Source organism: Metopolophium dirhodum, chromosome 7 (genome assembly GCF_019925205.1).
Source record: "Metopolophium dirhodum isolate CAU chromosome 7, ASM1992520v1, whole genome shotgun sequence".
Lineage (NCBI taxonomy): Eukaryota > Metazoa > Arthropoda > Insecta > Hemiptera > Aphididae > Metopolophium > Metopolophium dirhodum.
Genome location: NC_083566.1, coordinates 30,455,216 through 30,471,518, shown reverse-complemented (window position 1 = coordinate 30,471,518; position 16,303 = coordinate 30,455,216). Strand labels below are relative to the sequence as shown.

The following is a 16,303-nucleotide window of genomic DNA, read 5'->3' as shown; positions in this document are numbered from 1 at the left end:
TGAAAAAGCGTTTCAGCGTTGACGTTTTTTCGGCAAATTAATATTACAACTACAAACAAAAACAAAATAAAAATAAACGAATCTACGGTAAACGTTAGTGCGCTTATTATAGTCAATCACCATTCGGCGGCATTCACCAAACATTGTGGTTTTAATCATTGTATATTATATGTTGTTATAACGACGGTGGAAGTCTGTGTTATTTGCGTGGTACAAATCGACTAGTGACGTAGTATATTATTATGTGTCATTTAAATTTTTTTATTTTATCATTAAAAAAAGGTTTTTGTTTTTTTTTGCGTCACATACGCGCAAGTCTAATGTCTATTATTCGATTGTGTATGATTTAACGGCGTTGAGAACCATTGTGTCATTGCAACTCACTATTGTGGGTCATCGCTGTTTTTCAATCTGCCGAGTTTCGTCTTCGAAACTTCTTCGTCGTTTATCCCGATGTTCTAGTCCGAGGCGCAGTGTTGGTAGCGGTTCACATGCCACGAGTCAAAGTGGGGCAATCGCCCGACCACGACGATGTCGTACCTTGTAATAATACAAATATAACAAAAATTGATTAATTTATAGTCTGATTCAGTCGTTGTCCATCAAACACGCTGCGTTTTTGTACACAATTATTATTACACAACTATACCTATCTATCCGCAAATAGGAATATTTTCGGCGTGTCTGTATACCTACATCATACATGCAATTATATTATAAAGTATGAAGTTATACTATTCTCTGCAGTTTATCCGGTCTATCGCGGACATGAATTTTAATTAAAGTTGTTCTAAGCTTCAATTTTAAATAACCCGTATACGACGTACAATCCGTTATGTGCGTTGTATGTGCATACGTATGCAAATTATAGTGACTATATTGTATACATATATAGGTACTATCACGTGTAGCGTTCTGAAAACTTTTACGTGCAATCGTATTAGCTTTTGTTTTAAATATTCGTAGTTTGCTTACGGGCAAGTGCATCTCGTAGTGCTTTAAGATTTTAAATAATCCGTTGAAATTTGATCGAATGCTTGAGAAGATGAAGATTTCTTGAAAATCGAATAATATATTGTAATAAACTATAAAGTATTAGTAGTAGTGTAATAGTAAATAATGCTTCGTACGAAGATTTCTGCGAAAAGTGTACAATACTTTTCGTTCTCCAAACTTTTGCAAGTTTTGTTAGTAAACTATATTGTCTTACCTGCAACTTTAGTTTGACCTGAGTTTCCACTAATGTATATTACATTTACAAATTTGTATATAATAAAAACTCCAGTCTTCAAGCAGTTATTAATAATTGATTAATGGGAAATACCGATGAAAACTAGGTTAAGAGTATTGCAATTACCTGCAGGGGTTGTGGAGCGAAATGGAGACCGAAATTGCAAGACAGACGTCTAGATGTTTCAAGTAACAATAATAATTACGTATTATATTCTGAATAGTTATCGTTATTTATTCATAAAAAATTATGTTTGCAAAACGTTTAAATAATATTATCTGTAAATAATGTTATCTGCATTATGGGTTTGTGCAGTGCAGAGCATCACGTGATGTCTCACATCAATATAAGTCTGCATAACGATTTCTATTCGCAGATTCGTACTGACGGACCGACGTGCAGTGAGATTACGTCTGAGCGTATTTTTATATTCCTTTGATGCGACGATTGATAAAACCATTACCGTTAATTAACTAAACAGAAATCGCAAACACGCGTGATTAAAAAAAAAGACGCCTCCCACGCTCCGAACGTGTTGTCGTAAAAATTATATTGTTAACTTTTTACCCCTTGTGTCAAATAAATCCTGAAATGTGTACACTATAATATAATATGAACGACCATTAACCTGCTCTTGTCTTACGAATACGCACACACAATCCCACTCGATTGCCTCATCCCCGCACTGTTACAAAATTGCATTGGCCTTTTTATAATAATAATAATACGTTGTTGTTGTATCAACGTATATTCTAACTATAAACGTGTACCTAGGTATATATAACCTAGGCTATATAAGACTCATTTGCGAATGAAGCGCAACAAATTGACCGATAAGTCTACTGTGACCTCTAAAGATAAGTATTGTTAAATGTGTTTAGATATAAATTCCGTTTTATTTTTAAGTAGTTATTTTTTCATTTCGCGTCCGTAAAATTAAACGAGAAACACGCGACCTTGTCAGCGGGCTGCAACTACATTTAATGCGTATATAATCAAAGGTCTTTCAACCCGAATAAAAAAAAAAACAATAGATAGTGAAAATGTTTTCATATTTTAGGTTGAACGATTCTGTATTTTATCATTTATTTAAATATCTGTTTTTGATGTTGTGCATGCTATACACGGCTCAAGTAAGTGTGCGTTCTTCAAAAACCGAAGTCAAGCGTTTCAAATGTAATTTAAAGTTTGTCCTTGTAGAGAAATTCTTCTAGTCTTGTTACAATTTAGTAATACTCTTATTTTTGTGTAGCACTTTTTGTTGGTTTCGCGTAAAATTTTTCTATTAAAATGCTCTATTTTTGAGACGAAAATTTAAATAATCTCGGTCTTTGTTGGGATGAATATATAAGAGAATGAAGGATGATGAGTTTAAACAATTGTACCATATGCCAGATAAGGGAGGGGAAATTAGATAGAGACGACTCCAGTGGGCTGGTCATGCGCATAGAAAAAAGAAAGAATACGTCTGATCCAACTTAATGTGCCATAGGGAATGAGAAAGATCAATGGGTCTTCAATGGGAAGATCGGTTAAGGAGCGATGTATAAAAAGTTTAGCCTGTGGCGAATTGGCAAGAGATTTAGCAATGAATAGAGAGAAGTGGTAGGGAATTATGTTTGATAGCAAGATCTGAAAGTCGCATTATATTGAAGAAGAAGCTTACTTATTAGTTATTATGTAGAATTTACGTGGAGAATCTTCTCTAGTAGATAAATTACAAAAACTATTGTACCGTATCCTCATTCATCGTCCAAAATTCACACCAATGGTATATCATCAGCGCCAATCACTACGTTTGGTGTGCTCCAGGCTACTACAAAGTTTCCTTTACCCCCAGAGTCCTCGGCTTCCCTCCACTAGATACGCGTTACCTTATTAAATTTTATTGACCTATACATATATCATATACCTATACATTTATCCTTTATTCCTAAACTTATATTTAACTTAACTTACAATTAATCACATCACAAATTACATTTATGGTCACCCGGCCCCAGGACACTAGCGATGCTTCTTCTTTTTCTTCTTCTTCTTCTTCTTCTTCTTCTTCTTCTTCTTCTTCTTCTTCTTCTTCTTCTTGGATCACTTGATACCCATCGCTGGCTCAGACTTATTCACTTTGTATCCTGATTATCCCTAAATTCCTTAAGTCTTCGACATCACTCGTCATCAATAATATCAATTTCACACACACTTACATGCACAGCATGAAAAAAAGTAACCAACCGCACAGTATTTTTGGTTTTTCTCGAAAAAATTGCATAGCACCGTTTGCGTGTAACACTGCAACAGCATATTTTAAACTATATAATATTATGAATACTATTAATATACATATACATGAATGCGAAAGTTAAAATTTTTCAGGTAGGTACCTACCATTACCCAATATTATCTTTCCTGTTACTGCGGTCTGCGACTAGCGACTATTGTACTAGCTATTCGTTATTTAATATTATACTTACACTGTACGGAGGATATATTTTTTGAAATTAAAACATTTATTATTTTAATGTTGGAATTTTGTTTAGAATTGTTATTGTTGATTACGCACGGTTTTCTGACCATTCGTTAGATAATATAATAATAATAAATATTCAAGTATGTATACACTTTATTAAAACAACTCAAATGGGGAATTAAACGTTTGTCATCTATTTCCACTAGCACAAAAGCAAAAGGGTGTATAATATTATATAATATAATAGTAATATTACAAATGTATTATACTATATTATTATTCGCATTTATGGACGTGCGTCATAAATCAAATTATAAATTAAAAGATATTATACTAGGCATATTGCATAATATTATAGTATATAGTAACTCTTACTAAGAGTTCTGATTAGTTTCTCTTGTATTACTAATGTCACGAGGTGTCCCGAAAATTTCCCAAATACTTTAAAACACATGTTGTATACAATTTCAAAAAAAAAAATGTAAAAGCCGTATAGAAAATACAGATCTGAATATTCGGTGAAAATGTGATGTAACTTATAGTTATTTTTTTTAGTTACTCCAAAAAACAAAATCAAGTTTCTCGAAAACTGGTTTTAATTAATTTTCTTTTGTTTCAACACTTTATGTCGGACATTTTACCGAGTAAATAAAAAATTTATTTGAAAAATGCCTACCATTTTTGTTATGAAATTTAATTTTAATTTTAATTCAACCGATTTTTCGTTAACTAGTTGGATTTCCCCTACTCCAATTCAAACAGTAAAAATCTCAGGGGAGTTACCCTCCCCCTTAAAGAGGTCCTCGCTGAGCAGGGCTAAAATTACTCAACAATTATTATTATATTATAACTGTCATATGTTTGTATGACGGTTGATTACCGCGTTCATTAATTTATTTAAGTGTTGTAAAATCCGAGTACACAAAATGAAAAAAGTCACAGCATTCACCCTCCCCCTTAGCCGTAGTTACCAGCGAATATCAAATATTCAAATCTACCTCGTATATTATTTAAGAAACAGTTTGATATTTTTGAATTTCGATACTTGAATAATAATTACGATTTTACGGCTATTTTTTTCGCACCGGCCCCAAGACTTGTTTAGGTTGTGACACGTGTGCCGTCTGTAGACTGTAGACGTGAACGTATTGTTATTCTCCACGGGGGCGTACACAATAGACTACCAATAATGAAAATCCGTAAGACGTTTTATTATAAATCCTCGTTTTAATAAACGCAAAAAATGTTAATTATAAATGTTTTTTCGGCTGGATAATATTTTGTATGGTGTGTTAACGGTACATTTTATTTGCGTATGACGTTTCGCTCATGTAAAATAAATACACCGCACACTGGATGAGTCTATATTATTATGATAGATTATTTAATTATTACTATGGATGGTATACCGTATACCTAGTACCTATAGTAGTGCCTACGTGCATTGTACGGGTTTGTTTAACGTCTGTGTTCTTTGTGTCGTTGCCTTGGAGAGTACCTAATTATTTCGTTTCGTGTCGTAATTCACATTGACATTGCACAATCTATAATTACGCTATTTAATTTCGCATTTTTAACGCCATATTATTATTAATGTTGTTGTCTGATGCGGTCTCGTTACTCACTTTTGTTGTTGTTATGTGGTTTTCAAAATGTTATCGATACTTACGATTCAGTTCAAATCGACTTTACGTTATACAATAAAGTATATTATATTCATTTGTATAATACGAGCATATTATTATAGGTAATCGTTCTTGGCCGTTAAAAAACTAGGCGACGCGGTCAATATAATATTATAGTCGATACGAAAAAACGAAAAAGAGCTTCACGAACGCACCACCCGTCACCCATCGGATACAAAACGGGCTTATTGTCATTACCATAATGGTCTCTCTTTTTTTTCGCCTCACTTTGAGTTATTGAGTGCCGTGATCTATATATTATTATATATCCCAGTCGCCTTCGTAGTAATGCATAACGATTTCGCTATAAAATTAATGTGCATTTATATAATCGGTTTTCTTGATATATTTTATTAAAACTGTGTACGTCTATACTATTATGTACATGTATAAATTAAATCAAAATTTTTGCATATCAAGTTGTTTGTCGCTGGACAACATATAACGCGTTATTATTATATTATTGCTGTGTCGTCTCTCAAGAAATTATGGGTACATTTAGGTATATAGAAAAAAAAATGTTCTTCACCTTGATTCTTGAATCATATTATTTTAACCGTGGGGTTAGTAGGTACATGTATTTACTATAAAAAATATTGGAGGAATTGATTTAATTTGTATTCGATTGTTATGTTTCGTTAAAAAAATTGTACGCATCGGGTTAGGTTTGGTATAAATATAATTGTTGAAACGTATCGTACGGATTGTTTGTTCTACAATCATAATATATATATATTACCATTGTGTATTGAATGAACGAGCAAATTTTAAAATCATTAATTTGTTATACGGTTGATTTTTTGCTGCGTTTTTTTTTTCATTGTATGTAGTTGTGTAGGCTTTATTTAATATAATATGTCAAAAATAATGTGCAAACTTGCTAACATTTTTCCGATTCGAGACTGTTAGAATAATCAATTTTTATTCAGTATAGTTACTGGAAGTCAGGCCATATTAGAACTGTTTCAGTAAAAAAAACTCGATCTATGATTTTATGATTACCTACTATAATTGTGTAATATCATGTATTTAACGATATACACATTACACGTATATATTGTATATACAGCTGAGCTGGTTTATTACTTATTAAGTTAGTACTTATATTTATTATTGGAATAAATAACTTATTATTAATTGTATGTATATTATGATTCTTTTTCTTTGAATATTGTTGGTTTTTTAAATATTTATTTATTATATTCTACATTTCAAATTTCAATGGTTATTTATATTTCGTTCCATTTCAATATTTCTTTTGATTATGATTATCAATGATTAAACGCCAGAAACGATTTTTAGATTTATGTTTAATATTATAATTTTTAATGTAATTAAAACTACTGATATATATTATGTACAGTTAACGTGCAATAAGATATTAGCAAGAAATAGAAACATTATTATGTTCGTTCATCATGAAATTATTGTTGTGCCATGAGTATTGCGTTTGTAATGTACAAAATTAAAAGTTTTGCACTATATTACTATTACGAAAGTAGACAAAATGGGACTTGTATTAATTAACTAAATGTTATTTAAAATGAAATATTTGTCAGTTGTTAATTTATTTATTTTTCGTATCATAGTAATTTATTTTATGATGATTTTGCTTACAAAATAAATTTAATCGAAAATGTAATGGATAAGAAAAGTAGGAATATATTTTATACGAGTTGTGGTCCTGTATCGGTCATTGGGTGTATCATACTATATTATTTATAAATGTCCTAAAGAGTCCAATTTAATTTCGTTTACAATGATATGAATAATAATAATAATTATAATTTGATCGTTGACAAAATGAATGTATAAACTAATGAATTATAGTGTGCATTTTCATAACTGTGGATCAAATTTATTTACAAAGTGTTTCGTGCATATTTTGTCTATTCAATGTAAATTTTTTCCCGTTGACTGAATTATTGATAAGTGATTTTATTTTATACAATACGTTATGATTTTATGAATAAGTACATTGTTTTCATAAATATATTGTATGAGTCAAGAAGTGCTACATTTTACAACTATACTTTCAATAAATTATTGAACAACCTTAAAATTCTAAGTATTGTAATAACTAATAAATCATAAGCAATGACATTTGCAAAAATAAATTCATCATTAACTTACTCTGAACACTTTAATTAAAGCTACCAGTCAGGGCACGTTACTATCGGACTTGGGTTGTTTTATAATGATTAGGTAATTATCAAAATCAATAAAACTCGTAACCTTGTCTAAATTGTACTTCTCTGACAATGTTTATTTACTATAACATTATATTTTGTAATTATAATTTATACTGTATAAAAACAATGAATTCATTTTTTTAATACCAACATCATATTGTGTATTTATTATGGAATTAAAATAAAAGTAATAAACTAATAACATTATAACAAAATACATTCCCTTAACCTTAGATTTGTCACATTTACCATTTGTGATATGAATAAATAGTAACTTTAAGTAACTGTCAAACTCATGTATAATTATTATGAAGCTATTTTACTATTTTCGAAATTGCACTCACAAGATAATTCCAAAATAAATAGGCATGTTTAGTTTCCTTGGTTGAATTTTGGAGTAAGAAAAAGCGATAATTAAATGTATTTGTAATTAGTAATACTAAAAAAAAATTGTTAGGGTTACACCCTTCGATTATATAGTAAAAATAGTGCATAACTGCTAGTTTCGGAAGTCCGTCATCGGGTTACTTCTGAAATTAATAATAAAACATAAAATAAAGTATAAAATCATGAACAAATAAAAATTCAAATAATTAATATCAAAATATTAGGGCAAATTTATTTTTGAGTACTAGTCTATTTATTATATTATTATAATAATTTTTTGGTTAAAGAATAAAATTCTCTGTTTATATTCAAAATACTTAGGTTTTAATATCACACGGAAGTAAATTCATTTCTAAACCAAGCTTTGCCGATTTCTAAATAAAATCATATTTTGTTAAGAAAATAAATATTGTTTGGAGATATAATGCCATAATGGCAAATTTTATAGGGAAAATAAAACTAAGACTAATCAATATCAACTACGAATACTTAAAATCTTAAAAAAATAAGCGATTTCTCAGAAGTAGTTTTGCGTTGTTAATATTTAAGTGCTAAGCGCATACTCGCGTTTATTTTTTCGAAATAATTAAAAACAAATAAATAATAACAATAATAATAACAATAATACGTATAATTAAGTCGTAGGTGGAAACTCGTTAAATATCTTATATAATAATATTAATTTTTATATTTAGTCAATATTGGTTTTATGAATTCGCACCCTCCCCAACCGGCCATCCTGCTTTCCAGTTCCCATACACATTTGTACATTGCACACTAAGCGTCGTAACGTCAAATTATTATTATTACCGGTAACCCTCTAGAGTCTAGACGACATTCTGTCCAATATTGTTCTCCCACCAGTCACTGCTCGGCGGTGCACAGTGTACTAGCTGTACCTACTTGGCAATATTATTTATATATAATATAATATAATATTATATTATTGTAAAATAATAACGCGTGACGTATGAGAGAGGTATGAAAAAAAAGCGATTGTAGTCGCGCCCCTCTCATTGTTACGTCTCGGGGCTCACGGTTTACGGAGTGGTGTTGGGGGGAGGGATAGATCCGATCGGCCTGTATAATACCTGTACCGTGTAAAAGCCACAGTAAAAAGAAGTAGTAGTAGTAGTAGTAGTATGATATAGCAGTATTGTAGTAGTGGTGGTACAGTGTTATAATAACGTGCCCACCGCCACCTCGTCCTCCTACCACGTTCTAATTTTCTCGTTACCACCGCGTGTTCCAGGTGGACGATGCAAACGACGACGAACAGAGCCAGCTGATCCAGAGTCAGTTGGGTTCGTTCGACGACGCCAAACCGTACTTGGACCTGGTGTTCAGCTGCGGAATCGCCGGCATGCCGCCGAGTCCCGCACCTCCGCCTCCGCCGTCGTCTTCGTCGCTGTCCGTCGCCGGTATGATGCAACACCACCACTCGTCCACGTCGTCATATCCCTCCTCGTCGTCTGCAGCCGTCTCCGCAGCATCGGCCAAGTCACACCATCACGCCGCCACCACCGCCGCTGCCGCTGTGATCGGCCAACAACAGTCGTCGTCCAGGAGATCAGTATCGCCCGCGTCCGGCGGTGGATCCGTGGCACCCACTGTCGCGACGTCCTTTAAGAAACCGACCGTCACGTCGCACGCCATGGCCAGGTCCTCGTCGTCCGGGGGCGGCGGCGGCGGGTCCTCTTCGTCGGCGCACTTTCAACCACCCGCCAACCCACCCAGGTACGTACCGCGACCGCAGTACAATATTATATAATAAATTCATCATAATTCAGTGTTTGAATTGGGAAATAATAGAAAGGGGATGCAATAGTGTAAATAAAACTTTGCAAAGATCTAAATTTCTTATTGATTAGGATGTAATAATTAGTAGGGGTACTTACGTTGAAATATTTTTTAAAAAGAAGGAGCACTCCGTCCCCTCCAATTCTAGCGCTGATTATACTGTTATGTGTAATAGGTTATAGGTATCACGGCCACCGCCGCCATGGCGTGCCAATAGTTTTTAACTTTTACGTCTGGTCGGGATTTTTGATTAATTAATCGAAAAGCAAAAAATCTCCACCGTCGAAACGTAGGTACTACGCGCTCCGACTAATTGTGTATTCAATATTCCACGCGGACTTACACCGCCGGTTAGTTCCGTTTTTAATTAAATTATTGTATCCGCAGAATTAATTATTGCACATACACTCAAAATATGAGTATTATATAATATTTTTATAACATTATTAAATTACATATTATTTTGTTTGTTCCGTTTCAACGTTTTCACTGGTTTTTACTACCACCTATCCGCTCGTTGTAACGGTACGTTTCTAACGTTTCTTCGTATCGAACACGGCCACGATTTTTCAGCTATACTCGACGTCGTTCCATTTTGTAAGTTGTTTGGTGGGGGTGGATGAGTGTAGTGGGGTGGTATTAAATTGGTAATACAACAACTGTTATTCTATATATCGGTCACAAGGAAATACCGAAAAGGCTTATTATTTTGACGATTTCGTAGAACCCACTTTTCTCCTACTCCGGTGGCAATGAAAGTTTTTTGCCAGTCTTGAGTTCACAACATTGATGTTACCTACATTGTTGCATTGATATATTACCGTTGTCATTTTAATGTCTGATCTATTTCAAATGCCAACCAGCATATATTTTATTCGAAAACAATATAATATAATATATTATTATTGTAATACGCTAGATCTTAAATCCTTGGCTTTGTATTTTATTATTTGATCGTTGTTATGTGTGGTTTGTGTTGAAGATAATACAAGTTGTTTAGTTGTGGTTTATGTATAACGAATGTTATGTATGTACGTATTCAGTGTTATGGGTATTATGAATTCTTGATTTAATTAAATTAATTTAATGATTAGCTTGTTGGTGCTTTCTTTTTTTTGTAAAACTTAATCCACGTCTACATTATTATAATATAATATTATAAAATGTTTGAATGTTTTTGAATTATTAAAAAAGGAGGTTCAGCCACTGATATATGGTAATATGTATTGTAATATTTAAATTTTTGTTGTTTTGGTACATTTCAAATATATGACAACTTCTTGTATTGACTCTTATGTACATGCACGTTTCATTTTTAAATATCTTTTTAAAAAATCATTGAAATACCGAACAATCTCAAATAAAATTTTATCATAAGAATTCGCCTATTATTTATGTATGTTTAGTTATATTTTATAATTTTCAAACTTAATTTTAAAAAGAATTAAAATAAATAAATAAATAAATATAAATACATTTAAAATCTTTTACTGTTTTGTTCTTGACCCCTATATAAACATAATAATATATATAACCATCGATCATAAATACTAGTATTTATAATCAATGATAATATAACTGTGGTCTGTGGAAGACTGAATGAGATGTTATGTTATTTTTAAATGGTAGTAGTACTTAATATCAAATTGTTTTAACTTGTAACTTATGTTTTACGCGTAATATTTTAAAATAATACTATATTATCATTTCTTCGATAATTTATGGTGTTTAATTTTCATATCTATTTAAATAAATTAAGTATATTATATATATTATTATTTTATGGACTTATATAATATTATTTATTATAAATGGACTATGTCCATTTTACGTAACTATTATGTCCGAAATATTTTATAATTTGATAATGATATTATAATATATACACATTTATTAATTAAAGTTGAATTGGATCCCAAATTGTAAAAATAATTTTTTGCATACAATATACGGTACATTATAATAATTATTAATATGGATGATTGATCATCTATTAATTATTAGCTATACATCGAGTGTGGTGGGTTTGAAGTGTGTGTAATTTATGCTTTTACGATTGTGAATATTATGTATTATTTAACCTAGTTTTGCAAAATTTAATCTTAGACAAGTATTTCGGTTTACCTAATGATAAACTGTTTTACAACTAGGTTACGTAAGTAAATCGGTACAATTGTTGACACTAATTATAGTAAATATTATTTAAATACAAAACTAATAGATAAGAAACATGTAGTCAGAAATTATCATTATTTTACTTATTTTTTAAACTTAAATTTTTTCCATTGAGTTAAAGTCAAAATTACCTGGGTGCTGTGTTTAATGAATTAATTGTCGTTAGATTAATTTAATCGATTTACTTAATGTATTCTTATTTATTTTACCAAATAAATATATTAATCAATGCTCGTTGTTCAATAATAGATCTATTGTTGTTTCTTGCATATATTATAATTGTATTTTTCTTTTATTGATTATGCACATATTGTTATCTACCTACATATTAAAATACAGTTAATGACTTAATAGCATTTTAATTTCGTCCGTTGTTCTTATCATTTCTCTAATAATTTTCAGTTCAAATTGCGTTAACGACAAAACCTTATCTCGTGGAAGGGGCTGAACTATTTAAATTCGTTTAATAGTTTAATTTAATTTAATTTCTAAATTCCGAACACTAATCACCTTAAATCTTAATATATAATAGGTAGTACAATTTAATTTCTACTAATAATACCACAGAAGATTGCGAAACTTTGACCGTAGCATATCGAACTCGGTTATACCTCAGGATGCTATAACCGTCGATCTCTTAAATATAAACTTCGATTTACGATTGCGGATTATTATTCGGCATCGTCGAATAGAAGGAAAGATGTAGGAAATCACTCAAGCGGTTTACGAGACTTAGCAGTTAGCAGTTTTATATATAACATGTATAAATAGAGAAATAGAGAAACGAACAAAGAGGACGAAAATAATCCGAGAATTGCCGTGCAGAATAGGTGAATAAATGTTTCAAACTTAAAGTCGTTTAGAGCACAAAACTATTGATAAATCCGATGCGTGGATGTCGTGGCTCTATAATACCTTGGCAGTAGTTATTCTATAACGAAATATTGTATACATTCGACGCGGGATAAGGGGATAAAAGTGTCCAAATAATAATATAAAAAAGTGGAAAAAGTATTTTCTACCGAGTGCAAAAATGCTAGCAATCAATAAGCAGAAAAATCTATTTCTTCTACTCTAGGAAAGGGGAAGGAGCAATTTTAACGTGTGAAGAAGACAAACGACAACGTGTGTTAGGTATATGTGTATACTGTATAGATGTATTTTATGTCGATTATTTTATAACGTCGTGTGGAACCCCTCTCCTGCCCGGACACGAACGCCTTTTGGTTATCAACATTTTGCATTCACCGGTCACTGTATTATAATATTATAGCTGTTATTATGTTATTTTCACGCGTAGACGAAACTAAACACTTTAAATAGCTTAGGTCAACCTAATAGACTGGCGGCGACCCATAAAAATGTGCATATAATTTATAGATATTAGATGTGAATAAAACATTGTGTGTTATTTATTTATTATTTAAAGTATATAGGTAATAGCTATGTTTGTACAAAGAGACTAATGAATAATCACAACAGTTATTTATGAATGTTACCAATTTTTTTTAATTCTTCGAAATTTTTATTTTTAAAGCCATTATTACTAAACAATACAAGTCCTACCAATTCGCACTATCGGCGGTTTTAACCGTGATTTTTTCGGTCGTTTATTAATCATCGGAGAAACGTATTTGGTTCCATCAATACACGGACCGGACGGGTCGTAATATAATTTCGGATAATATCATGATATCGGCGATGGTGTTATACATCGTGTGTGCCATCGGCAATCATTGAAATCTGATATTCGTTTCGCGCTATGGACGACCACGACAACAAACACAGAGACAACTACACCGGTGACGTGGACGTGTCGATGATACAATGAGCGTTATAAATATTGTGTGCTCGCGTCCGAAACAGCTGAGCGGTGTCGTCGATCACATGTGCGTACGTGTGGCCCGCCCGTGACGTCATATCATAATAATATAATATAATATATTTTAGCTTCGGCAAATTTCCTTTCAAACAACATTCACGCAAAACGAAAACGGTATATTTTACATTAATTGTACCTGCCGTCGGTGGTGGACACATTATATACACACGAGTGTACACGACACGTATGTAACACTATATGTAGTTGGTCGTATTATTATTTTAACGTTTCAAAAATGTTATTGTAAATTATTGAGTTCTGCAGTATAGTCCGATCATCGATGGATAGGAGTAAACGAGTAATTTGTAATCATTTTATTGCATACCTACGTATAATTTTACATTTTCACTGCTCAATGTACCTATACTAAACTGGTGTATGTGGGTGCGGCACTCAAATGCTCAGACACAACACGACCGGTTGTGTAATGTGCTCGGACGAAAATAATATTTAACATTATTACATGTATACCATTATCATTGTTGCGTGAACATTTGAACGCCGCCGACTTACCTTCGTCGCGTATTGAGGCGAAGGGGAAAGAAAAAAAAAATGTTTTAAAAATTACGTAACTGTAACTATTCACCAAAGACGTCATCATCGTTCAAACAATATTAAGTCGATCGTATTTTGGGAGGAAATTTGTTTTGTATGTATTACACAGGGTACAGCCACCACTTTCCACTTTAGTGCACGCCCAAGCTGTTTTTATGTGGTTGAAAATTTAAAATTGTTATCAAGTGAAAGCGGTTCTCTCGTGTGATTGACCGCTACCACCACCACCACCACCACCGTTTCGGTGATAAAGACCTTGGCCCGGTTGTGGTCTATAGTACAAAGATATGGCGACGCGGTGGTTGTTCATGTATAGGCGAAATTTAATTGTCTTCGGAAAAACGAAAAAAAAAATTAAATTAAATTACTTCTTTGCACGTCGTACGCATTGGGTACTTTGATAACCCGTGTATGTGGTTACCACGGTTACTTTTGAATAGAAATCAATAGGCTTATCAAACTTAAGTGTCTTTCACTCGTGGTCCCGATGGCTGTCCGCCAGTAAAACGACGATATTATACGGATATTCGATGACGGTGTTTAATGCTTATCAGTTTTGACGCAAAAGAATGATCTAATTGATTCATACCTTTACACCTAACAAACTCTATTAACTCACGGTATTCATGCAGAGAAAAAATTAAAAAATACTTTCAATTAATATAATATTATATCCATGTTGTGCGTGGCTTTTGTTTTATTATCTTTTTCGCCTTCGTGTTACCTTATAATTACCCATTAAGTGTTATTATTATGCAGATATACTTCGTATACAGGACTGCAAATATTGTAAATATACATTTACACTGGAGACAAACATTTTAGTCGATAAATAAACAAAAATATTTTCAGTGCACAGTAGATTATCTTTTTTTAGTTTTTAATTATTGTTTGAAACTTGATTAAATTTTAATCACGTAATAACTAAATTTTTATCCGGTTATATATAGCAGCTTTTATACATAAAAAAAATATTATTTTATTTTAATGGTAAGTATTAATCAATTTCCAAGTGAATGTTTTTTCTTATAAATAACGAGTCGTAGATTTTAATTTTATACAGTTCGTCTAATAAAACATAAATTTAATTTCGTAAGCCACGCGCATCCGTTTTTGTATTAAAGGAAAAGTAGTATATATATTATAGTATTATAGTGTCCCGAGAAAAGTTTTTTCTCGTTACCGGTTTTCAAAAGTTTGCAATAATTATGCATAATATATATCATACTCCTCCTCCCTCGCTCGGTGCGACGCATATATTATAATTCATCCGATCGATTTTTAAACGATTATCCGTGCACGAATATTATGCAACAACATAATAACCGCGAAACAGCTGCTGCACTGATATATATATATATATATACTATTTTATAAACATAACTTCCTCCTATACCTAGTCCTATCCTAGAGAACGGACGTACATATAGTCATACAACATAAAGGTATTACGTGTACGGTGCATATTATTATATCGACTGACGTGCGTTTTAATATCGTATATAGCCGTCATTATAGCCTTATTATAATATTGTATATAGACTATTGAAAAATTCTATGCGATTAGCCATTATATAATAGTGGGTGTATTATAATTTCCGTTCGCTTTAAATGTTGCAATAAATACGCTTTTATTTCCTCTGTGAAAAAAAAGGCCGAAATGTCAGTCTCGCGTGTATTTTACGTGTTCGCTGATACGTTCCCGGGGCGGGATAATATTATGTTCGTTACTGCAGTGTATATAGGCGGCTGCAAATACGACGGGAAATAAAAAAGTTCTGTCCGCGAAAGTGCGCGTTGTAAACACAAAACGTTTGGTCCGCCCACCCGACCCTTGAAAGATAATTTTCTTAATGATGTCGATGGCATATAAAACTACTAGGCCGCTGACGAGTGGGCGGCCGGAATGGGGACGCCGACATCCTCGGT

The 16,303-nt window shown here is 32.2% G+C and overlaps 1 protein-coding gene across 5 annotated transcripts in view; it reads left to right on the top strand.

The window, feature by feature from the left end:
- Positions 1 to 16,303, top strand: part of LOC132949747 (AF4/FMR2 family member lilli-like) — a 159,045-nt gene that overhangs the window by 118,151 nt on the left and 24,591 nt on the right. For all 5 annotated transcript variants that reach the window (XM_061020795.1, XM_061020792.1, XM_061020793.1 and 2 more), the window contains one exon: positions 9,215 to 9,699. In XM_061020795.1, coding sequence (XP_060876778.1) covers positions 9,215 to 9,699 — 485 coding nt within the window. The remainder of the gene's footprint in view (positions 1 to 9,214; positions 9,700 to 16,303) is intronic.